The following is a 23,823-nucleotide window of genomic DNA, read 5'->3' as shown; positions in this document are numbered from 1 at the left end:
ATGAGAAGGAAGCCGAGAAACTGCCCCCGCATAGGCCTTATGATTGTGCCATTGACTTGGTGGAGGGGGCCCCGATCCCACGGGGACACCTCTACTCCCTGACTGAACCAGAGCAAGAAGCTCTCAGGGAGTTCATAGAGTCAAACCTCCGCAAGGGGTTCATCAGACCCTCTCAATCCCCAGCCGCTTCTCCAGTGATGTTTGTGAAAAAGATGTCAGGGGACCTACGCTTGGTGGTGGACTATAGAGCATTGAACAATATCACTAAGCGGAACCGCTATCCCCTGCCTTTGATCTCGGACCTATTAGACCGGCTTCGAGGGGCCAAGGTTTACACCAAGCTGGATCTTCGGGGGGCTTATAATCTAGTTCGCATCAGGGAGGGGGACGAATGGAAAACCGCCTTCCAGACTAAATTCGGATTATTCGAGTCCCTGGTCATGAATTTCGGTTTATGTGGAGCTCCCGCAACGTTCCAGCATTTTGTCAATGATATCTTTCAGGATTATCTAGATCGGTTCTTGATCATCTACTTGGACGATTTTTTGGTGTTTTCTAGATCACAATCAGAACATGAGAACCACGTCAGAATGGTGTTACAACGATTGCGGGATCATGGACTTTATGCCAAGCTGGAAAAATGTGCTTTTGATCTACAAGAGGTAGATTTCCTGGGATACCGTGTCTCGCCACTAGGGCTCTCCATGGACCCGGCAAAGGTTTCAGCAGTATTGGAATGGCAGGCGCCAACCAACAAGAAAGAGGTGCAGCGTTTCTTGGGGTTCGCGAACTATTACCGCAAGTTCATTCCAGACTTTGCCCGCTGGTCTGATCCAATCACCAGCTGCATCCGTGGGAAACAGCCTTTCCGCTGGACGGAGCAAGCAGAGAAAGGGTTCCAGCAACTAAAGAAATTATTCACGTCCCAGCCAATCCTTCAGCACCCAGATCCTAAAACCCCTTTTGTTGTGCAGGCTGACGCCTCCGATGTGGCAATTGGGGCTGTACTCTTGCAACCAGTGGGAGATCATCTTCACCCTTGTGCTTTTTACTCCCGTCAACTGACAGCCCCAGAGAGAAATTACACTATTTGGGAAAAAGAACTTTTGGCCATAAAGGCAGCCTTTGAAACTTGGAGACATTGGTTAGAAGGGGCCAAATTTCCCATTGAGGTCCATACTGATCATCGGAATCTAGAACATCTAAGAACTGCCCGCAAGTTAAATCAGAGGCAGCAGCGCTGGGCTTTATTCTTTGAGCGTTTTGACTTCCAGATCCATTATGTAACCCCAGCTCAGACCAAGCAAGCAGATGCTCTATCACGGAAACCAGAATATGCTGCAGGGCGCAGAGAGACCTTTGAATCCCAATTGCTGCAGCCCGAGAACTTTGCCACGCTCACAGTGGGAAACACCAAATCCACTCCAATTGAATCTACTCCCTCTGCTCCAGGGCCCCTTTGCGCTCAGGAAATCAGGGCCAGTCAACAGGCGGATGCCTGGGCTCAAGATCAACTTCGCCAAGGACTACATTTTCCCTTCTCACTTAAGGATGGGTTGCTTTGCTATAGAAATCACGTCTACATCCCTCCAGGACCGGGCAGGGAAAAGGCACTTCGTCTGTGTCATGACTGCAAGCCAGCAGGGCATTTCGGATTATTTAAAACCATGCACTTAATCCTACGAGATTTTTGGTGGCCCAAGATCCGCAAGGATGTGGAAAAATAGGTCTACTCCTGCCCGGTATGCCAGCGTTCCAAGACAAGAAGGGAGAAGCCCTCAGGGCTACTGCACCCCCCTTCCTACACCATCTCGTCCATGGGAAATAATTTCCGCAGATTTCATCACTGACCTACCACCTTCCCTTGGATTTACCACGATCCTAGTGGTGGTGGACCTTTTTACCAAACTGGCCCATTTCATTCCCTGCGATGGCCTCCCCACGGCCAAAGAGACTGCAGATTTATTCCTTCAGCATATTTTCCGGCTACATGGATTGCCCAAGAGTTTGGTCACAGACCGTGGATCTCAATTCACCTCTCGTTTCTGGAAAGCACTACAGGAACTATTGGGCATAGACTCACGTTTATCTTCAGCTCACCATCCCCAAACGGATGGGCAAACTGAGCGCACCAATGCCACCTTGGAACAATACCTTCGCTGTTATGTAAACTATCAGCAGGACAATTGGGCTTCCCTGTTGCCGCTGTCGGAGTTTGCCTACAACAATGGTGTCCAGGCTTCTACTAAGGAAACCCCGTTCTTTGCAAACTACGGATTTCATCCACGTTTCTTTCCTCCTGTCATTGAAACCTCAGAAGTCCCTGCAGCGGAGGACTGGCTGCAGGAACTCACAGCGGTGCAACAACTTTTGCTCCAGCAACTAGACCAAGCCAAGGAGGACTATAAACGCCATGCTGACACTCATCGCCAGCCGGGCCCCGAGATCAAGGTAGGAGATCGGGTTCTTTTGTCCACTCGCTTTTTGCCCTCCCACCGTCCCTGCCGGAAGCTAGATGCCCGTTTCATTGGTCCTTATCCAGTGGTGGCGCAACTTAACCCCGTGACTTTCAAACTTCAACTTCCGCGCTCCATGCGCATTCATCCAGTGTTTCATCGCTCCCTGCTCCTTCCGGCGGAAGGTGTGCGCCCTGATGCAGACCGGCCGGCCCCCACTCCTGTTTTGGTGGACGGGGAGGAGGAATTCGAGGTTCAGGACATTTTGGATTCTCGCTTCCACCGTCGCCGCCTTCAGTATCTCATTGACTGGGTGGGTTTTGGTCCTGAGGAACGCTCTTGGGAAGATGCTTCCACGGTCCATGCCCCCGACTTAGTCCGCCGCTTCCACCAGGCCTACCCCGCCACGCCGCGGCCCCGCACCTTGGGAAGAGGCCCCATTTTGGAGAGGGGCCTTGAGGAGGGGGATAGTGTGATGACTCATGGGCCTTGTAGTCCCGTTCCTAGCACTGTTGTGACAGATGAAGAGGAAAACTTAGGTTTCCCACCGTTTCAGCCAGAATTGGAGCTTTTTCAGCCAGAATTGGAGCCCTTGCACCTGCAGGAGATTTGCCTTCCAGAAGTCGGCCAAACAAGCCTTGAGCCGAAATCTCCCCCATTTTCTCGCCGTGATTATTATAAACAACAGAAAGGCGCTCAGGAGGCGTCTCGCAGGAGCGCTAGGATAGCTGCCAGGCATTCAGCTGATTAAGCCTGCTTCCCATGGGAAACTTTAGGGAGTCATGCATCTGGACACAGAGAATGGCTTTCGGTTCTGGTTCCCCAGAGAAATGTTCTTTGGCGGGAAAACGAGACCCTATTTAGGTGTTTTGCCCACGTAGGAATCTTGCGGAGTCAATTCGTCAGCTTCGGGAGTAGGTTGTGTGTGGACTACGCTACTCCCGCGTCCAAGCCCTTTGATCCCGTTTCCAGCCTTGCCTTGCTTCCCAGGACCTTGTCTTGCTCCACGGACCTTGCCTTGCTTCCCGGACCTCGCCACGAATTTACCACGGATCCTGTTCTTGCTCCTCGTTTCTTGTTGCCTTGAAATAAGCCTAGTGTTCCAAGAATCAAGTTTACTTCCTAGCCTTGCTTAGGTTTCATGGACTAAAGGACCTTGTCATCTCCCCTCACTTTGCTTGGCAAAGTGAGTGTTTCGGTTACTGGATTACAACTTTGGACCTTAATATTTCATATTGGACATTGTTTCTTTGGACTAATTTTGACCTTTCCTGAAAGGTCTACTTCTGGACTATTTTCTACACTTGTTTTTATCAACTTTATATACTCCTACAATAAAGATATTAGATAGATTCTGGCCTCTGTGTATGGTTATTGGTGCTCTGCAACCTGGGTCCTGACAGTTTGACTCCGCCACCTTAAGCACCAATCAACCTAGGCCAGAATGTCTATCGGAGCCGGGCCGGGAGATCAGCCACTCAGCTACACCATCGCCAAGGATGAAGTGGACAGAATCCGTGATATGATCCATGCGCAGGAGGGAGAAATACGGGGCTTGAAGGAACGCGGAATCCGTCTCCCTGCCCTGGCATTGCCAACCAAGTTTTCTGGAGAAGCCTCCAAGGTTCACGTTTTCCGTCGTCAATGCCAGGCATACCTAGAAGCCCGTCATGCCGAGTTTCCCCAAGAAGACATCAAGGTGGCGTGGATTTACAGTCTCCTGGACGGCCCCGCGGCCAATTGGGCCACGGCGCTGTACGATGAAGCCTCCCCACACCTAAGTTCCGCGCAGAACTTCTTGAATCACCTTAAGGCGACTTGGGGGATCGAGGACAATTTAGAGGCGGCCGGCCACAAACTCCGGCGCCTTTCTCAAGGGGACAGGCCCTTGTCCCAGTACATAGCCGAGTTCCGAGTGCTGGCTCAAAACACCGGTTGGAATGACATAGCCCTCAGAGGACAGTTTCGGGAGGGTCTCAATATCGAGATGTTGGAAGAAATCTCCAAGGTGGATCCTCCGAACTCTCTTGAAAGACTTATTGACCAATGTTTACGAGCCGAAGTCATGCTTGCCAACAGAAAACAATGGCTCCGAGGCCAGAGTGGAAGAGCTGGGGCAAAACCTCCCGCTCCCGCCGGCGTCCAACCACGTCCAGTGTGGAGACCCCCGCCACCAGCCCCATACCCCAGAGAAAGCGGGGAGGTGCCAATGCAATTGGGCAATGTGCGCCCCAGGTTAGACGTTGCCGAGAAGGCCCGCCGCCAACGTTTAAACCTCTGTTGGTACTGTGGAGACGGGGGCCACTTTGCCAGAGAGTGCCCAGCCAAAAGAAAGCCCGCCGCTCGTTTGGCGGCGGCGTCCTCTGTGGAGTCAGAGACGGCCGAGGCGGCTGGCGCAAAGCCGGCGGGGGAAGCCAACGACCGGGCGTAGAGAGGCTCGCCAACCTGGTCAGAAACCCCACTCAAGAGCCGCCAACCGGGGTCCTATTTCTCCTAGTGGTCACCTTGTGGTCAGCGAAAAAAGGACCCGTCATGATCCATGCCATGATAGACTCAGGAGCAACAAACAATTTCATTGATAGAGAGTATGCCGACTCTCTGGGATTACAATATCACGATTTCAAGAACCCCCGGGTGGTGCAAGCCATAGATGGCCGCCCCCTAAAGACAGGTCCAGTAAGCCAATGGACTGAACCCACCAGAATGTGGATAAGGGAACATATGGAAGAGATTTCCTTCTTTGTTACCGAGGTTCCTCATTTCCCTGTGATTCTAGGGATTCCATGGCTGACACTCCACGACCCCAGCATCTCTTGGACCAACAGAGAACTGCAGTTTGCTTCTAAATACTGCCAAAACCATTGTCTTGTAGCCAAGGTCTGCCATGCCACAGACGCTGAATCCATCATCACCTTGCCCAAGAAATACTCAGACTTTTGGGATGTTTTCAATGAGAAGGAAGCCGAGAAACTGCCCCCGCATAGGCCTTATGATTGTGCCATTGACTTGGTGGAGGGGGCCCCGATCCCACGGGGACACCTCTACTCCCTGACTGAACCAGAGCAAGAAGCTCTCAGGGAGTTCATAGAGTCAAACCTCCGCAAGGGGTTCATCAGACCCTCTCAATCCCCAGCCGCTTCTCCAGTGATGTTTGTGAAAAAGATGTCAGGGGACCTACGCTTGGTGGTGGACTATAGAGCATTGAACAATATCACTAAGCGGAACCGCTATCCCCTGCCTTTGATCTCGGACCTATTAGACCGGCTTCGAGGGGCCAAGGTTTACACCAAGCTGGATCTTCGGGGGGCTTATAATCTAGTTCGCATCAGGGAGGGGGACGAATGGAAAACCGCCTTCCAGACTAAATTCGGATTATTCGAGTCCCTGGTCATGAATTTCGGTTTATGTGGAGCTCCCGCAACGTTCCAGCATTTTGTCAATGATATCTTTCAGGATTATCTAGATCGGTTCTTGATCATCTACTTGGACGATTTTTTGGTGTTTTCTAGATCACAATCAGAACATGAGAACCACGTCAGAATGGTGTTACAACGATTGCGGGATCATGGACTTTATGCCAAGCTGGAAAAATGTGCTTTTGATCTACAAGAGGTAGATTTCCTGGGATACCGTGTCTCGCCACTAGGGCTCTCCATGGACCCGGCAAAGGTTTCAGCAGTATTGGAATGGCAGGCGCCAACCAACAAGAAAGAGGTGCAGCGTTTCTTGGGGTTCGCGAACTATTACCGCAAGTTCATTCCAGACTTTGCCCGCTGGTCTGATCCAATCACCAGCTGCATCCGTGGGAAACAGCCTTTCCGCTGGACGGAGCAAGCAGAGAAAGGGTTCCAGCAACTAAAGAAATTATTCACGTCCCAGCCAATCCTTCAGCACCCAGATCCTAAAACCCCTTTTGTTGTGCAGGCTGACGCCTCCGATGTGGCAATTGGGGCTGTACTCTTGCAACCAGTGGGAGATCATCTTCACCCTTGTGCTTTTTACTCCCGTCAACTGACAGCCCCAGAGAGAAATTACACTATTTGGGAAAAAGAACTTTTGGCCATAAAGGCAGCCTTTGAAACTTGGAGACATTGGTTAGAAGGGGCCAAATTTCCCATTGAGGTCCATACTGATCATCGGAATCTAGAACATCTAAGAACTGCCCGCAAGTTAAATCAGAGGCAGCAGCGCTGGGCTTTATTCTTTGAGCGTTTTGACTTCCAGATCCATTATGTAACCCCAGCTCAGACCAAGCAAGCAGATGCTCTATCACGGAAACCAGAATATGCTGCAGGGCGCAGAGAGACCTTTGAATCCCAATTGCTGCAGCCCGAGAACTTTGCCACGCTCACAGTGGGAAACACCAAATCCACTCCAATTGAATCTACTCCCTCTGCTCCAGGGCCCCTTTGCGCTCAGGAAATCAGGGCCAGTCAACAGGCGGATGCCTGGGCTCAAGATCAACTTCGCCAAGGACTACATTTTCCCTTCTCACTTAAGGATGGGTTGCTTTGCTATAGAAATCACGTCTACATCCCTCCAGGACCGGGCAGGGAAAAGGCACTTCGTCTGTGTCATGACTGCAAGCCAGCAGGGCATTTCGGATTATTTAAAACCATGCACTTAATCCTACGAGATTTTTGGTGGCCCAAGATCCGCAAGGATGTGGAAAAATAGGTCTACTCCTGCCCGGTATGCCAGCGTTCCAAGACAAGAAGGGAGAAGCCCTCAGGGCTACTGCACCCCCCTTCCTACACCATCTCGTCCATGGGAAATAATTTCCGCAGATTTCATCACTGACCTACCACCTTCCCTTGGATTTACCACGATCCTAGTGGTGGTGGACCTTTTTACCAAACTGGCCCATTTCATTCCCTGCGATGGCCTCCCCACGGCCAAAGAGACTGCAGATTTATTCCTTCAGCATATTTTCCGGCTACATGGATTGCCCAAGAGTTTGGTCACAGACCGTGGATCTCAATTCACCTCTCGTTTCTGGAAAGCACTACAGGAACTATTGGGCATAGACTCACGTTTATCTTCAGCTCACCATCCCCAAACGGATGGGCAAACTGAGCGCACCAATGCCACCTTGGAACAATACCTTCGCTGTTATGTAAACTATCAGCAGGACAATTGGGCTTCCCTGTTGCCGCTGTCGGAGTTTGCCTACAACAATGGTGTCCAGGCTTCTACTAAGGAAACCCCGTTCTTTGCAAACTACGGATTTCATCCACGTTTCTTTCCTCCTGTCATTGAAACCTCAGAAGTCCCTGCAGCGGAGGACTGGCTGCAGGAACTCACAGCGGTGCAACAACTTTTGCTCCAGCAACTAGACCAAGCCAAGGAGGACTATAAACGCCATGCTGACACTCATCGCCAGCCGGGCCCCGAGATCAAGGTAGGAGATCGGGTTCTTTTGTCCACTCGCTTTTTGCCCTCCCACCGTCCCTGCCGGAAGCTAGATGCCCGTTTCATTGGTCCTTATCCAGTGGTGGCGCAACTTAACCCCGTGACTTTCAAACTTCAACTTCCGCGCTCCATGCGCATTCATCCAGTGTTTCATCGCTCCCTGCTCCTTCCGGCGGAAGGTGTGCGCCCTGATGCAGACCGGCCGGCCCCCACTCCTGTTTTGGTGGACGGGGAGGAGGAATTCGAGGTTCAGGACATTTTGGATTCTCGCTTCCACCGTCGCCGCCTTCAGTATCTCATTGACTGGGTGGGTTTTGGTCCTGAGGAACGCTCTTGGGAAGATGCTTCCACGGTCCATGCCCCCGACTTAGTCCGCCGCTTCCACCAGGCCTACCCCGCCACGCCGCGGCCCCGCACCTTGGGAAGAGGCCCCATTTTGGAGAGGGGCCTTGAGGAGGGGGATAGTGTGATGACTCATGGGCCTTGTAGTCCCGTTCCTAGCACTGTTGTGACAGATGAAGAGGAAAACTTAGGTTTCCCACCGTTTCAGCCAGAATTGGAGCTTTTTCAGCCAGAATTGGAGCCCTTGCACCTGCAGGAGATTTGCCTTCCAGAAGTCGGCCAAACAAGCCTTGAGCCGAAATCTCCCCCATTTTCTCGCCGTGATTATTATAAACAACAGAAAGGCGCTCAGGAGGCGTCTCGCAGGAGCGCTAGGATAGCTGCCAGGCATTCAGCTGATTAAGCCTGCTTCCCATGGGAAACTTTAGGGAGTCATGCATCTGGACACAGAGAATGGCTTTCGGTTCTGGTTCCCCAGAGAAATGTTCTTTGGCGGGAAAACGAGACCCTATTTAGGTGTTTTGCCCACGTAGGAATCTTGCGGAGTCAATTCGTCAGCTTCGGGAGTAGGTTGTGTGTGGACTACGCTACTCCCGCGTCCAAGCCCTTTGATCCCGTTTCCAGCCTTGCCTTGCTTCCCAGGACCTTGTCTTGCTCCACGGACCTTGCCTTGCTTCCCGGACCTCGCCACGAATTTACCACGGATCCTGTTCTTGCTCCTCGTTTCTTGTTGCCTTGAAATAAGCCTAGTGTTCCAAGAATCAAGTTTACTTCCTAGCCTTGCTTAGGTTTCATGGACTAAAGGACCTTGTCATCTCCCCTCACTTTGCTTGGCAAAGTGAGTGTTTCGGTTACTGGATTACAACTTTGGACCTTAATATTTCATATTGGACATTGTTTCTTTGGACTAATTTTGACCTTTCCTGAAAGGTCTACTTCTGGACTATTTTCTACACTTGTTTTTATCAACTTTATATACTCCTACAATAAAGATATTAGATAGATTCTGGCCTCTGTGTATGGTTATTGGTGCTCTGCAACCTGGGTCCTGACAGTTTGACTCCGCCACCTTAAGCACCAATCAACCTAGGCCAGAATGTCTATCGGAGCCGGGCCGGGAGATCAGCCACTCAGCTACACCATCGCCAAGGATGAAGTGGACAGAATCCGTGATATGATCCATGCGCAGGAGGGAGAAATACGGGGCTTGAAGGAACGCGGAATCCGTCTCCCTGCCCTGGCATTGCCAACCAAGTTTTCTGGAGAAGCCTCCAAGGTTCACGTTTTCCGTCGTCAATGCCAGGCATACCTAGAAGCCCGTCATGCCGAGTTTCCCCAAGAAGACATCAAGGTGGCGTGGATTTACAGTCTCCTGGACGGCCCCGCGGCCAATTGGGCCACGGCGCTGTACGATGAAGCCTCCCCACACCTAAGTTCCGCGCAGAACTTCTTGAATCACCTTAAGGCGACTTGGGGGATCGAGGACAATTTAGAGGCGGCCGGCCACAAACTCCGGCGCCTTTCTCAAGGGGACAGGCCCTTGTCCCAGTACATAGCCGAGTTCCGAGTGCTGGCTCAAAACACCGGTTGGAATGACATAGCCCTCAGAGGACAGTTTCGGGAGGGTCTCAATATCGAGATGTTGGAAGAAATCTCCAAGGTGGATCCTCCGAACTCTCTTGAAAGACTTATTGACCAATGTTTACGAGCCGAAGTCATGCTTGCCAACAGAAAACAATGGCTCCGAGGCCAGAGTGGAAGAGCTGGGGCAAAACCTCCCGCTCCCGCCGGCGTCCAACCACGTCCAGTGTGGAGACCCCCGCCACCAGCCCCATACCCCAGAGAAAGCGGGGAGGTGCCAATGCAATTGGGCAATGTGCGCCCCAGGTTAGACGTTGCCGAGAAGGCCCGCCGCCAACGTTTAAACCTCTGTTGGTACTGTGGAGACGGGGGCCACTTTGCCAGAGAGTGCCCAGCCAAAAGAAAGCCCGCCGCTCGTTTGGCGGCGGCGTCCTCTGTGGAGTCGGAGACGGCCGAGGCGGCTGGCGCAAAGCCGGCGGGGGAAGCCAACGACCGGGCGTAGAGAGGCTCGCCAACCTGGTCAGAAACCCCACTCAAGAGCCGCCAACCGGGGTCCTATTTCTCCTAGTGGTCACCTTGTGGTCAGCGAAAAAAGGACCCGTCATGATCCATGCCATGATAGACTCAGGAGCAACAAACAATTTCATTGATAGAGAGTATGCCGACTCTCTGGGATTACAATATCACGATTTCAAGAACCCCCGGGTGGTGCAAGCCATAGATGGCCGCCCCCTAAAGACAGGTCCAGTAAGCCAATGGACTGAACCCACCAGAATGTGGATAAGGGAACATATGGAAGAGATTTCCTTCTTTGTTACCGAGGTTCCTCATTTCCCTGTGATTCTAGGGATTCCATGGCTGACACTCCACGACCCCAGCATCTCTTGGACCAACAGAGAACTGCAGTTTGCTTCTAAATACTGCCAAAACCATTGTCTTGTAGCCAAGGTCTGCCATGCCACAGACGCTGAATCCATCATCACCTTGCCCAAGAAATACTCAGACTTTTGGGATGTTTTCAATGAGAAGGAAGCCGAGAAACTGCCCCCGCATAGGCCTTATGATTGTGCCATTGACTTGGTGGAGGGGGCCCCGATCCCACGGGGACACCTCTACTCCCTGACTGAACCAGAGCAAGAAGCTCTCAGGGAGTTCATAGAGTCAAACCTCCGCAAGGGGTTCATCAGACCCTCTCAATCCCCAGCCGCTTCTCCAGTGATGTTTGTGAAAAAGATGTCAGGGGACCTACGCTTGGTGGTGGACTATAGAGCATTGAACAATATCACTAAGCGGAACCGCTATCCCCTGCCTTTGATCTCGGACCTATTAGACCGGCTTCGAGGGGCCAAGGTTTACACCAAGCTGGATCTTCGGGGGGCTTATAATCTAGTTCGCATCAGGGAGGGGGACGAATGGAAAACCGCCTTCCAGACTAAATTCGGATTATTCGAGTCCCTGGTCATGAATTTCGGTTTATGTGGAGCTCCCGCAACGTTCCAGCATTTTGTCAATGATATCTTTCAGGATTATCTAGATCGGTTCTTGATCATCTACTTGGACGATTTTTTGGTGTTTTCTAGATCACAATCAGAACATGAGAACCACGTCAGAATGGTGTTACAACGATTGCGGGATCATGGACTTTATGCCAAGCTGGAAAAATGTGCTTTTGATCTACAAGAGGTAGATTTCCTGGGATACCGTGTCTCGCCACTAGGGCTCTCCATGGACCCGGCAAAGGTTTCAGCAGTATTGGAATGGCAGGCGCCAACCAACAAGAAAGAGGTGCAGCGTTTCTTGGGGTTCGCGAACTATTACCGCAAGTTCATTCCAGACTTTGCCCGCTGGTCTGATCCAATCACCAGCTGCATCCGTGGGAAACAGCCTTTCCGCTGGACGGAGCAAGCAGAGAAAGGGTTCCAGCAACTAAAGAAATTATTCACGTCCCAGCCAATCCTTCAGCACCCAGATCCTAAAACCCCTTTTGTTGTGCAGGCTGACGCCTCCGATGTGGCAATTGGGGCTGTACTCTTGCAACCAGTGGGAGATCATCTTCACCCTTGTGCTTTTTACTCCCGTCAACTGACAGCCCCAGAGAGAAATTACACTATTTGGGAAAAAGAACTTTTGGCCATAAAGGCAGCCTTTGAAACTTGGAGACATTGGTTAGAAGGGGCCAAATTTCCCATTGAGGTCCATACTGATCATCGGAATCTAGAACATCTAAGAACTGCCCGCAAGTTAAATCAGAGGCAGCAGCGCTGGGCTTTATTCTTTGAGCGTTTTGACTTCCAGATCCATTATGTAACCCCAGCTCAGACCAAGCAAGCAGATGCTCTATCACGGAAACCAGAATATGCTGCAGGGCGCAGAGAGACCTTTGAATCCCAATTGCTGCAGCCCGAGAACTTTGCCACGCTCACAGTGGGAAACACCAAATCCACTCCAATTGAATCTACTCCCTCTGCTCCAGGGCCCCTTTGCGCTCAGGAAATCAGGGCCAGTCAACAGGCGGATGCCTGGGCTCAAGATCAACTTCGCCAAGGACTACATTTTCCCTTCTCACTTAAGGATGGGTTGCTTTGCTATAGAAATCACGTCTACATCCCTCCAGGACCGGGCAGGGAAAAGGCACTTCGTCTGTGTCATGACTGCAAGCCAGCAGGGCATTTCGGATTATTTAAAACCATGCACTTAATCCTACGAGATTTTTGGTGGCCCAAGATCCGCAAGGATGTGGAAAAATAGGTCTACTCCTGCCCGGTATGCCAGCGTTCCAAGACAAGAAGGGAGAAGCCCTCAGGGCTACTGCACCCCCCTTCCTACACCATCTCGTCCATGGGAAATAATTTCCGCAGATTTCATCACTGACCTACCACCTTCCCTTGGATTTACCACGATCCTAGTGGTGGTGGACCTTTTTACCAAACTGGCCCATTTCATTCCCTGCGATGGCCTCCCCACGGCCAAAGAGACTGCAGATTTATTCCTTCAGCATATTTTCCGGCTACATGGATTGCCCAAGAGTTTGGTCACAGACCGTGGATCTCAATTCACCTCTCGTTTCTGGAAAGCACTACAGGAACTATTGGGCATAGACTCACGTTTATCTTCAGCTCACCATCCCCAAACGGATGGGCAAACTGAGCGCACCAATGCCACCTTGGAACAATACCTTCGCTGTTATGTAAACTATCAGCAGGACAATTGGGCTTCCCTGTTGCCGCTGTCGGAGTTTGCCTACAACAATGGTGTCCAGGCTTCTACTAAGGAAACCCCGTTCTTTGCAAACTACGGATTTCATCCACGTTTCTTTCCTCCTGTCATTGAAACCTCAGAAGTCCCTGCAGCGGAGGACTGGCTGCAGGAACTCACAGCGGTGCAACAACTTTTGCTCCAGCAACTAGACCAAGCCAAGGAGGACTATAAACGCCACGCTGACACTCATCGCCAGCCGGGCCCCGAGATCAAGGTAGGAGATCGGGTTCTTTTGTCCACTCGCTTTTTGCCCTCCCACCGTCCCTGCCGGAAGCTAGATGCCCGTTTCATTGGTCCTTATCCAGTGGTGGCGCAACTTAACCCCGTGACTTTCAAACTTCAACTTCCGCGCTCCATGCGCATTCATCCAGTGTTTCATCGCTCCCTGCTCCTTCCGGCGGAAGGTGTGCGCCCTGATGCAGACCGGCCGGCCCCCACTCCTGTTTTGGTGGACGGGGAGGAGGAATTCGAGGTTCAGGACATTTTGGATTCTCGCTTCCACCGTCGCCGCCTTCAGTATCTCATTGACTGGGTGGGTTTTGGTCCTGAGGAACGCTCTTGGGAAGATGCTTCCACGGTCCATGCCCCCGACTTAGTCCGCCGCTTCCACCAGGCCTACCCCGCCACGCCGCGGCCCCGCACCTTGGGAAGAGGCCCCATTTTGGAGAGGGGCCTTGAGGAGGGGGATAGTGTGATGACTCATGGGCCTTGTAGTCCCGTTCCTAGCACTGTTGTGACAGATGAAGAGGAAAACTTAGGTTTCCCACCGTTTCAGCCAGAATTGGAGCTTTTTCAGCCAGAATTGGAGCCCTTGCACCTGCAGGAGATTTGCCTTCCAGAAGTCGGCCAAACAAGCCTTGAGCCGAAATCTCCCCCATTTTCTCGCCGTGATTATTATAAACAACAGAAAGGCGCTCAGGAGGCGTCTCGCAGGAGCGCTAGGATAGCTGCCAGGCATTCAGCTGATTAAGCCTGCTTCCCATGGGAAACTTTAGGGAGTCATGCATCTGGACACAGAGAATGGCTTTCGGTTCTGGTTCCCCAGAGAAATGTTCTTTGGCGGGAAAACGAGACCCTATTTAGGTGTTTTGCCCACGTAGGAATCTTGCGGAGTCAATTCGTCAGCTTCGGGAGTAGGTTGTGTGTGGACTACGCTACTCCCGCGTCCAAGCCCTTTGATCCCGTTTCCAGCCTTGCCTTGCTTCCCAGGACCTTGTCTTGCTCCACGGACCTTGCCTTGCTTCCCGGACCTCGCCACGAATTTACCACGGATCCTGTTCTTGCTCCTCGTTTCTTGTTGCCTTGAAATAAGCCTAGTGTTCCAAGAATCAAGTTTACTTCCTAGCCTTGCTTAGGTTTCATGGACTAAAGGACCTTGTCATCTCCCCTCACTTTGCTTGGCAAAGTGAGTGTTTCGGTTACTGGATTACAACTTTGGACCTTAATATTTCATATTGGACATTGTTTCTTTGGACTAATTTTGACCTTTCCTGAAAGGTCTACTTCTGGACTATTTTCTACACTTGTTTTTATCAACTTTATATACTCCTACAATAAAGATATTAGATAGATTCTGGCCTCTGTGTATGGTTATTGGTGCTCTGCAACCTGGGTCCTGACATTTTGGATGTAAAATGACAAACCATTTATTTTCTGCTACACTTGTAATTTTACCTTTGGTTTGGTGCTTCTCTGCAGAACATCAAGTAGCTGTCGGCGAAATCCCTCCAGCTGTGAAAGGCCAATCCTGAATGATAAAAAGAATCAGATACAGTGATGCAAATATATTTATTACAACAACCAAAGTGACAGAATGTGAAAAGACTAATCCATAAGAATACTAGGGAAATGTATGCATATATACTCAGGATAGCAAATAACCCATTAGAGAAATATGAGGAGACATAATAAAGATAATCAAATAGAAACCCACCAGTAAGGGCATAACATCATAGACACGGTATTGAATTAAAAATATAGACAAGCTAAATTGTCTGTAGATATGTGAAAGATCAATATCTAACAGGAGACAAGGTAGCATAAGTCATGAACCAAAAATAATGACTGAAAAGTGTAGGTCCCACATCACAGATGAAACAGACAAAATGAGAAAACTATATATAGGTAATAAGAATCATGACTCAGATCACAAGATATACAGAAGCAAAGGATGTTTCTATATAAGGCAACAAAAATTAGCTCACAGTATTTTCATCCACAGTTTAAAGTGAACTAGATACATACCGTATTTTCTGACATATAAGACTACTTTTTTACCCAGGAAAATCTTCTGAAAAGTCAGGGGTTGTCTTATACGCCGGGTGCTAAAACTTAAGAGCCGGACTGGAGAATCTGCGGTCGCCGCATATGGTTGGGGGAGCTCAAAAATGGCCATGGCCGCATCCCCGCCATATACAGCAACCGTATTAAAAGTAGCAAGGGTGGCGCTGTACAAGTACAGTAGAAGAAAATCCACTTACCAGGATTCATGGAAAGAAGTGACTTAATGCAGTCCCGATGACGAGGTGAGGGGGTGCCTCACCGGGAAGGTGTAAGTGAAGGGCGAAGCAAGCTGCAGGTGTCCAGAGTATGAAAAAAAGAGATAGAGCAGCGCTGTGCCCAGAAAAACATGCCTCTTTCACCCATCTGGCCTGCCCTTGTATCCTATTACCATACCTCCTTCTCTGCCTCTCAGATCTCACTCCTGAGGACTGCAGTGAAGCGCCGCAGGCGCACATGTGCGAGATCTGAGAGGCAGAGAAGGAGGTAAGGTAATAGGATACAAGGGTGGGCCAGATGGGTGAAAGAGGCGTGTTTGCCCTACCGTTCTGATAGTCTTTTTTTGTGTGTGTTGGAAGAGGGGTAGTCTTATACGGTGAATATATCCCAAACTCTATATTTTAACTGGAAAGGTTGGGGGTCGTCTTATACGTCCAGTTGTCTTATATGCCGGAAAATATGGTAAATGAAAGGCGTGGGTATCTCCACTTCAACAGAGAAAGTGGAAATGTAGTTGTTATTGAAACTCAATGAAACCTGCTACTCTGTAGACTTCGGCAAACTGATTTCTGCTCACAAGCACCAGGATAGTATAGACCCAAAAAAGTCCTAGTAGCTCATAAAAGTCTGGCCAAGAAGAATGTTCCCTTTGCAACTACAAACTACAACAGAAGTTGCCTCTTGTCTGCTTTACTACTATTTTTTAACAACAAGGTAATATAACCATACACTGAATTTCCAAACTACCGGACAATGATTTTGGAAGTGCTCTTGCTTCTACAAATTGTAAGTACCACAAAATAATTCATACCTGCAATCTATTTTCCATGACAAGGAGATTGTAAAAGACGTGCGATGATAAAATAACAAATAGCCCAGAAAATCATGCATATGTCTGAAGCAGTATGAGATGAAAAGGCACAAGTAAATGAAGGATATGAATACCACAGTACACAGAACATGACTGTAAGACAACAGAGCTCACATAATACAAGGATGCTAGACAGGAATGAGGTGACAACACTCATAGGTCAAGATACAAGATAGATTGGAGATGACACGGAAGACATAGCCAGGAGACAATTCACAGGTGTAAGATGGCTCAGAAGAGGTGACCTGAGAGAGAGTACAAATGTGTAAATGACAATGCAGGTAACTTAGGAGATGGAAAATATATATTAGATGCCATAAAGGAACACAATTGTGGAGCCAACATATCCACCTTTTTCAGTAATATCGGAAGTTGAATGATAGGGGAGGGATATACCAATTCATAGGGATGTGACACATCATTGTATATGTTCAGGTCAAAGATACATGAATATAATTTGTATTTAGGCAGCTAGGAAGGGAGTGGTGAGCAAGAAGCACATGAGGACAGATAAATGAGAAACAAGACTAATGTACTGGAACTTTTAACATGAGAAACCCAGAGCTTAGAAATAGAACAAATCTACAACGAGAAACAGAATACTAGATTTTTTTGACTTACCTGGGGACTAGGTCTTTACCCAGAACAACTGCAGTCACAAACTCTTTGGAATACTCCATGGCATCCTCACTGGAACAGAAACAGGAAGCAAAAAGAAGTTGGTATGCTTGCACTGAAAAGAAAGATAAATTTAACATCCACAAAATAATCCAAATAAACAAATACCCAATTTACAAATGCTTACAGCTAGCATAGTGCTTGCTTTTTGAAGCTATCTAACATTACTATGCCAGGCTCAAAACTTGATAAACTACTTCAGGAATGTAAAGCTAAAAGCATGTACTGAATCATCAGTGTATCTTTTGTATATTTTATTTGGTGAAAATCATACAAGAACAGTAGAAACTGAAGAACGTCTGTCTCATTCATTACTGAGATGGAAATATCTGATGATGAGAATGACAATACCAAAAACCACTAAAAACAATATTTAACCTAAGTTTTCAGGATCAGTAAGAAAATCCTTTGTTCTGAAGTCTCTAAGTGTAAATGTGAACATAAGTCTAAAAAAGGTCCTTATCCACAAGAAGAAGAATGAAAAAGAAAATATCCAAAAGCCTGGTCTTTTCAGAATTAATTTTGGTGAATAATTTTCATGTGATTCTCAGTCAAAATATGCTAACATGATTCCCTTCATTTATATGTAAGTTTCCATGGTATATGGTGGGCAATATTGTCCTTGACTCGTGTGGTCTCTCCCTATTCTATAATTTAATGGCAAGAGGGAGCTATTCTCCAGCCTAATTGCATAACTGAAGAACCTAACATCCAGAGCAGAAAACATCCTGGGCATTTCAGTTCTCATTTTTGTCTATTTGACAGTTTTAAACTGCTATTGTGATTTAACAGAACCATAGATTAAGAATGGAAATATGTCTGGTTTCAAAATGTCTATAAATTAACTTAAAAAGAGATTTCACTGGCAGCATATTCTAGAAATACAGTATAACACAACAACTTTCAGGGACTACTGACAATATTGACATACTTCTCTTGATTGAATCCTAAGAATCCAGTTTCAGAGATTTCTTCCTACAGATGTCTTTAAAGAAATCTAATTTATTGTCATATATCAATTCTGGTCAAAGGAAATTTAACATAATGTCAAGTTTTTAACTTTGTGGTTTTTTAAAATACATTATTACTGTATTCTCAATTTGCTTTTGACAGAATAAAAAATAATAAATTCTGAAAAAGCACAAAAGTTAAAAACTTGGCATTATACTAAATTTCCTTTAACCAGAAGCTGGCAACTTCGAATGCCTCTTGTGTCACTGCAAGAAGGTCCTCCACTGTGCATGTAGCAGGCTCAGACTGCATTGTAATAAGTGGTCTGTGGTTTCAGGGTTGTTTGCTTTTCTCCACACTTGCATGTCGTGGACTCCACTTTGTAGCAACATTTCTTAAGATTAGCTTTGCATTTTGTGGTACCTGAGTGCAGTCTGTTCAGCACCTTCAAATTAGCCCAGTCTTCTGTGTGCCCAGGAGGGAGTTTCTTATCCGGTATCAGCCACTGATTGAGGGCCACTTTTGGACTCTCACTTGCTGAGGTGTTCCTGAGTCTCTCTCTATAGATCTTAGAAAGCTATTTCTTGATTTAAGACGTTGGCATGCTGGGTGATATTTGAACAGAGGATGGGTCAGAGATGTCAATGCCTTGGTCCTTTCATTACGGGCTGCTACTTCCCAATGGACAACAGGTGGTGCAATACCAGCTAAACAGTAAAATTTCTCCAGTGGTGCAGGGTGTAGACATCCTGTGATAATGCAGCATGTCTCATTAAAAGCCACATCCACTGTTTTAACATGGTGATCTGTATTCCTCACTAGGCATGCGTATTCAGCAGCAGAGTAGCAAAGTGCAAGGGCAGATGTCTTCACTGTATCTGGTTGTGATCTTCAGGTTGAGTCAGTCAGCTTTTGTATGATATTATTTCAGATCTCGAGATGCTTGTCTGTTCTTAAGATGAAAAGCACATGCCTGCATTTTAGATGGATTAGGAATCAGCTGGTTTTCTCTGTAATAGGCAGTGGAACTCTCTGCCTCAGTGTGGTTGAGGCTCCTTCTTTGGAAGCTTTTAAGCAGAGGCTGGAAGGCCATCTGTCAGGGGTGCTTTGAATGCGATTTTCCTGTTTCTTGGCAGGGGGTTGGATTGGATGGCCCATGAGGTCTCTTCCAACTCTATGATTTTATGATTCTGTAAGAGTACCTAAAGCTTTGGAGAGTTTCTGTTCAACCATTTCAAAGCTCCCTGCTTGAGCAGTGATGGCACAATCATCAGCATAGATGAAACTTTCAGTCCCTTCTGGCAGTGGCTGATCATTTGTGATCAACATGAGACACAGTGAATCATCTAAGCTAAAATGTACTACTGGCTTCCAAATCTTGCAATGTTTTGTAATGGATTTTTGTATGTATAAAGCTAGTGATGTACAGAAATAGAGATAAATGTTCTTTACACTCTTGAGGAATAGTTTCATTTTCCTTTTAGTAAGATTATACTTCACCCTCAATGGCTTAATAAATTGATCATACTTAAAATAATAGAAATTGGGGAGGGGGGCCCTGCTAAAATCTCAGAAGGTACTTTGCCAAATTTCCTGTTTAATAAATACAAACACTTACCTTAAAAGGCCACCTGGGGGAGAATAAGCATAACACTTTAGAGTTGGGTATTGTGGACGGAGCAAAAAAGACAGAATGGCAGCTGTGCCTGCTCCTAAGGAATGCCCAACCACAATGAGGCCATAATGCTTTGTTCCTCTGCCCTGCAAAACAAAAGCCAATTAGATGCCTATAGTTTGTGATAATTGTTCTTAAATACCTTCGTTATTGACTTAGGGAAAGAATATCTCCTTCACCCAACCTACACATACCTAGTCCATCCACACATATACATACACTGACATCTACTACACAAAACTGGCATTCTCAAGATCCTCCTCTAATGACTGGATTACTTTTGTAGAGACAAGAGCATATATCCAATGATCCAATGTAGATGGGAGATTCTGGAAGCCTCCTTTCTCCTATGAATTAGGGCCTTTTGAAAGAAAGAAAAAATCAAACACAGATATGCTTTTGTATTTGTACTGGAATTTGAAAAAAACAAATTCTGCAAGCATATCTACATTGGATTCTTGTTTTCTTTCAGAACTGTCCTAAAAAAGCTGAAGTATAGGCAACAGATATAATAGACTAGCAAAGAATTACATACATAACGATAGCATAAACTGTAGTACAACTGAAGGAAAAGAGAAAATACATTTCTTAGATGAGGCAAGTATGTGACACCACTTTGTAACAAAGCCCAAGTGAGCCATCAATGTGAATATGGTTTTCACCTGAATCTTGGCTCTATTTTTAGCATCCTGAGACTGTTCTTTTCATTTCCCAAATTCAGTGACCTAATTTTTCCAAGTATTGCTTCCAGCAACTCTTTTTCAGAACAACGGATTACTCATCTAGTGGCCAAGAGCAGCTATAATTGGTAGAAGCTTTGGGAAGCTGACAGTGTTTCCAGTAATTATGATATATCATGGAACAGGCTGTAAGAGGAAAACACAGATGAAAGTATGAACTCCTCTGAGACTCACCAAATCACGACCAAAGGCCTGGGAGAGCACCATTTCCTGCTCTAATTTCTTTTTTATATACTCAGCAGACAGCACCATTCCCTGGAAGGAGGCAGAAAGGAGCAGGGAAAACAAGATCTTTAACAGAACTGAGCGACCTGTGTTAGGACCCTGAATAACACCCAACATTACAAGTAACCACAACCTTTCAAACTTTTCATTCTCCCGAAAAGGCAGAAGGAACAATATTGAAACTAGAAAATACTGTATCAACTATTTCCACAGCCTGGCCAGATTATGCTGACTTGGAGTGGGAGACAGGTAGAACAACTCTTGGCAAGTTTGAAAACACAGTGGATGTTTATTTATTTTAAATTTTAAAAAAATCCTAAAAGCCAGTGGTGGAAGAATAAACTGTGCCAGTTTCATGCTGAAGAACGGGGATTTCTTTGGTGAATCAAGGGACCAAATAGATCAAAGCCACCCTACAATGGAATAGATCATGCTGTGGACATATTAGCATCCACCACTATCACCAAAAGAGCTCCTCTTTCCTTCTACAGAGGCAGTTCAACCCTGCCCTAAACACCTTTAATGACCACCCAAATGACTGCAACTGCACTGTCACATGCCAGTGCTACAAAGGTTACTCTGAAAAGGGTAAAACATTTGATTTTCACTGAAGTTTTCAATTTACTTCATTCAGAGGTCAGGAGAAAGAAGCAATATTGTAGCATCACTATACTTATAGCTTAAGGAATTAGAAAAACAGTGTTCTCAATTATGAATTTACTTACTGAACTATAAGCTTACAATTCTGACAGCAAAATAAATTTGCTAAATTTCACAAACTAAAAATAAAGGATAAAAATATATTAGCCTCTTCCATATCTAAAACAATTATGTGGTGACAGAAGGGCTTTCCACGGACAAAAGAGAATGGTTGGTGATGAGTATAACCTGATACTGGAATAGTTACCAGATGGAAGTAATTATTAAGGCAAAGGAATGCACTGGTTGAAATACTAATGCCAAATTCCAAAGGGAGGGGAAAATACTTAGTGGAGAATTGTAGGAATGCCTGCATGGGATGGCATTTAAAATGGTGTCTTGAAATTGTTTGTGCATAATCCTTACAAAAGACAGACTTCACATTTGGTGGATGTACTTTGTTTTCTACCAGTCATAGCCTGATGCAAAAGTCTCTCTCAGAAATAAATAATTTTTTGCCCAAAATTTTATGTTGATGCAGCCCCTTTCCATTTCAGAATACTAGCCTTTTTGTCAGGTTCTCAAACTTTTTAAACTAGTATAACTCTTACTCTCCTCCATAGAATGCCCTATTCTCCTCCTCCTTCCTTACATCCTTGTTCACTCCCCCCTTTGCCTCTCTGCAAGTCATTCAGATGTTGAGAATCAATTTCTTGCCCCTTGTCATTCACTCCACTGCCTTCCACGATAACTTTTGCTGTCACATGTAATTGTGTTGGCTCACAAAAACCAGGGTTGGGGCCACCATCTTGTTATTTTAGAGTGATCTCTTGCATAATAATAGTTTTTTCCTGGTGTGATGATAGTGGAATGCCAATTCTTTCCCTACTCTTTTTCCAAAACCATGGATTTATTATTTAATACCTCTCCTATCTTCAACCTACTGCATATTTAATTTAGCCATTAGCAGAAGAGTTATCACTCTTACATTCAGAAAGTCCTTAAATTTGTATAATTTTATGTAAACCACACATCCTACAATGTGTATCACTTGTATTCTTCCATAATTCCTAATTTTACCATGTCTACTTTACACAAAAGTCTGCTTCTTCTCTCTCATGTCTCTATTTAGTATTATATATAATTTCACTAGCACCATTTATCATCTATAAACAAGTTTGTGGTGGTCTTCTTTACGGTTAGATCAATACTGTTAATTTTATTTGAAGCCATTTCAAATTACTGTACAAATACAACGTCTTGGGTGGAAAGTGGCTGCAACACTGGCAGATATTTTGTATCCCATGACAGTACCAGAATATTGCAGAGTACTACAGGAATACTGGTTTTTTTTTTTTAAAAAAATGTGTTTGAGGTTAATTCTGCACTAGACAGTGAGAAGAACTGTGTAAGATTATTACTAGATGCTACTTTTTAAATGTTCATTCTTATGTTTCACTAACAACTAGAATTATAGCCACTTCACTCCATTCACTTGCTAATGCAGACTTTAGTCTATGAAGCTTATGCCTCTAGCTTCTTTCTTATAGTTAATCTGAAGGGTACTACAAGATTCCTTTGCAACTGGTATAATAAGTTCAAGACTTTTTGGAAATTCAGTAGCAGGTTCCCAAATCTTTTAAAATAAATATATCTTTTAAGTAAAGAGAGAGAAATAAAATTACGTATTAGCCAAGGAAGACCCAGTTGATCTTATAACTACCTTGTGCCCAAGCCAGGTTCCATGATGCCCTTCCACTGGGAGGCGCTCAGCATCTCCAGTCAGATCAGTCAGTGCATCCTAAGGAAGGAGAGGGATGACTAATCAGATGGAAGTCTGAGTCAATATTAGGAATCTTAACAATACACTTGTTAATAATTTGCAAAATCTTAGAAATAGAACATAACATGGCACACACTGAGCAAATATCACTGAGCAACACACTTTTACCTTTGGAGACAAAGTTCCTCGGATACTGATAACCACTTTTTTTTTCTCATGATCAACAGCCACGTAGAAGGGAGTTTCATAGACCTGAAGAAAATGCAGTGCCATGTTAAAACATACAATCTTACTGTAATGGACTGCCCTATCTCAAATTATAAGAAGAAAAGAATCATACGATGGATGAAGGTTAACAGAAAAGCAAAGCCAGAGATTAATTCTACGTACATAGATAAATAGATTCACTGAAATGTTCATGCTTTCCCCACTGGACATTTTTCTTCCTTTCTTCTTTGGCATGATCACATGCTATACTCCGAAATCTTGGTCTGATTAGAACTATATTTGAGAATTCCATTACAAACCAAATTTAAGAGGTTTGTCCTATAACCCTGATGGCGAACCTATGACATGCGTGTCAGCACTGACACGCCTAGCCATTTTTGATGACACGCGGCCACATGCCGAGAATGACATTTCAAAACCAACAAAAGAAACAGATGGACAGATGAAGTTAGTAGCGCTTGCTTGGGCTTGAAGTGTACAAAATA

At 46.3% G+C, this 23,823-nt stretch overlaps 1 protein-coding gene across 2 annotated transcripts in view; it reads right to left on the bottom strand.

Moving 5' to 3' along the window:
* dagla (diacylglycerol lipase alpha) overlaps positions 1–23,823 on the bottom strand; it is a 182,979-nt gene that overhangs the window by 22,056 nt on the left and 137,100 nt on the right. For both annotated transcript variants that reach the window (XM_003224134.4, XM_008115870.3), the window contains 6 exons: positions 23,279–23,362; positions 23,051–23,128; positions 20,638–20,718; positions 19,667–19,809; positions 17,041–17,109; positions 14,724–14,796 (listed from right to left, as the gene is read on the bottom strand). In XM_003224134.4, coding sequence (XP_003224182.1) covers positions 14,724–14,796; positions 17,041–17,109; positions 19,667–19,809; positions 20,638–20,718; positions 23,051–23,128; positions 23,279–23,362 — 528 coding nt within the window. The remainder of the gene's footprint in view (positions 1–14,723; positions 14,797–17,040; positions 17,110–19,666; positions 19,810–20,637; positions 20,719–23,050; positions 23,129–23,278; positions 23,363–23,823) is intronic.

The sequence above is a fragment of the Anolis carolinensis genome, chromosome 1 (assembly GCF_035594765.1).
Source record: "Anolis carolinensis isolate JA03-04 chromosome 1, rAnoCar3.1.pri, whole genome shotgun sequence".
In the NCBI taxonomy this organism is placed as follows: Eukaryota; Metazoa; Chordata; class Lepidosauria; order Squamata; family Dactyloidae; genus Anolis; species Anolis carolinensis.
This window is presented reverse-complemented; position numbering and strand designations above follow the sequence as displayed.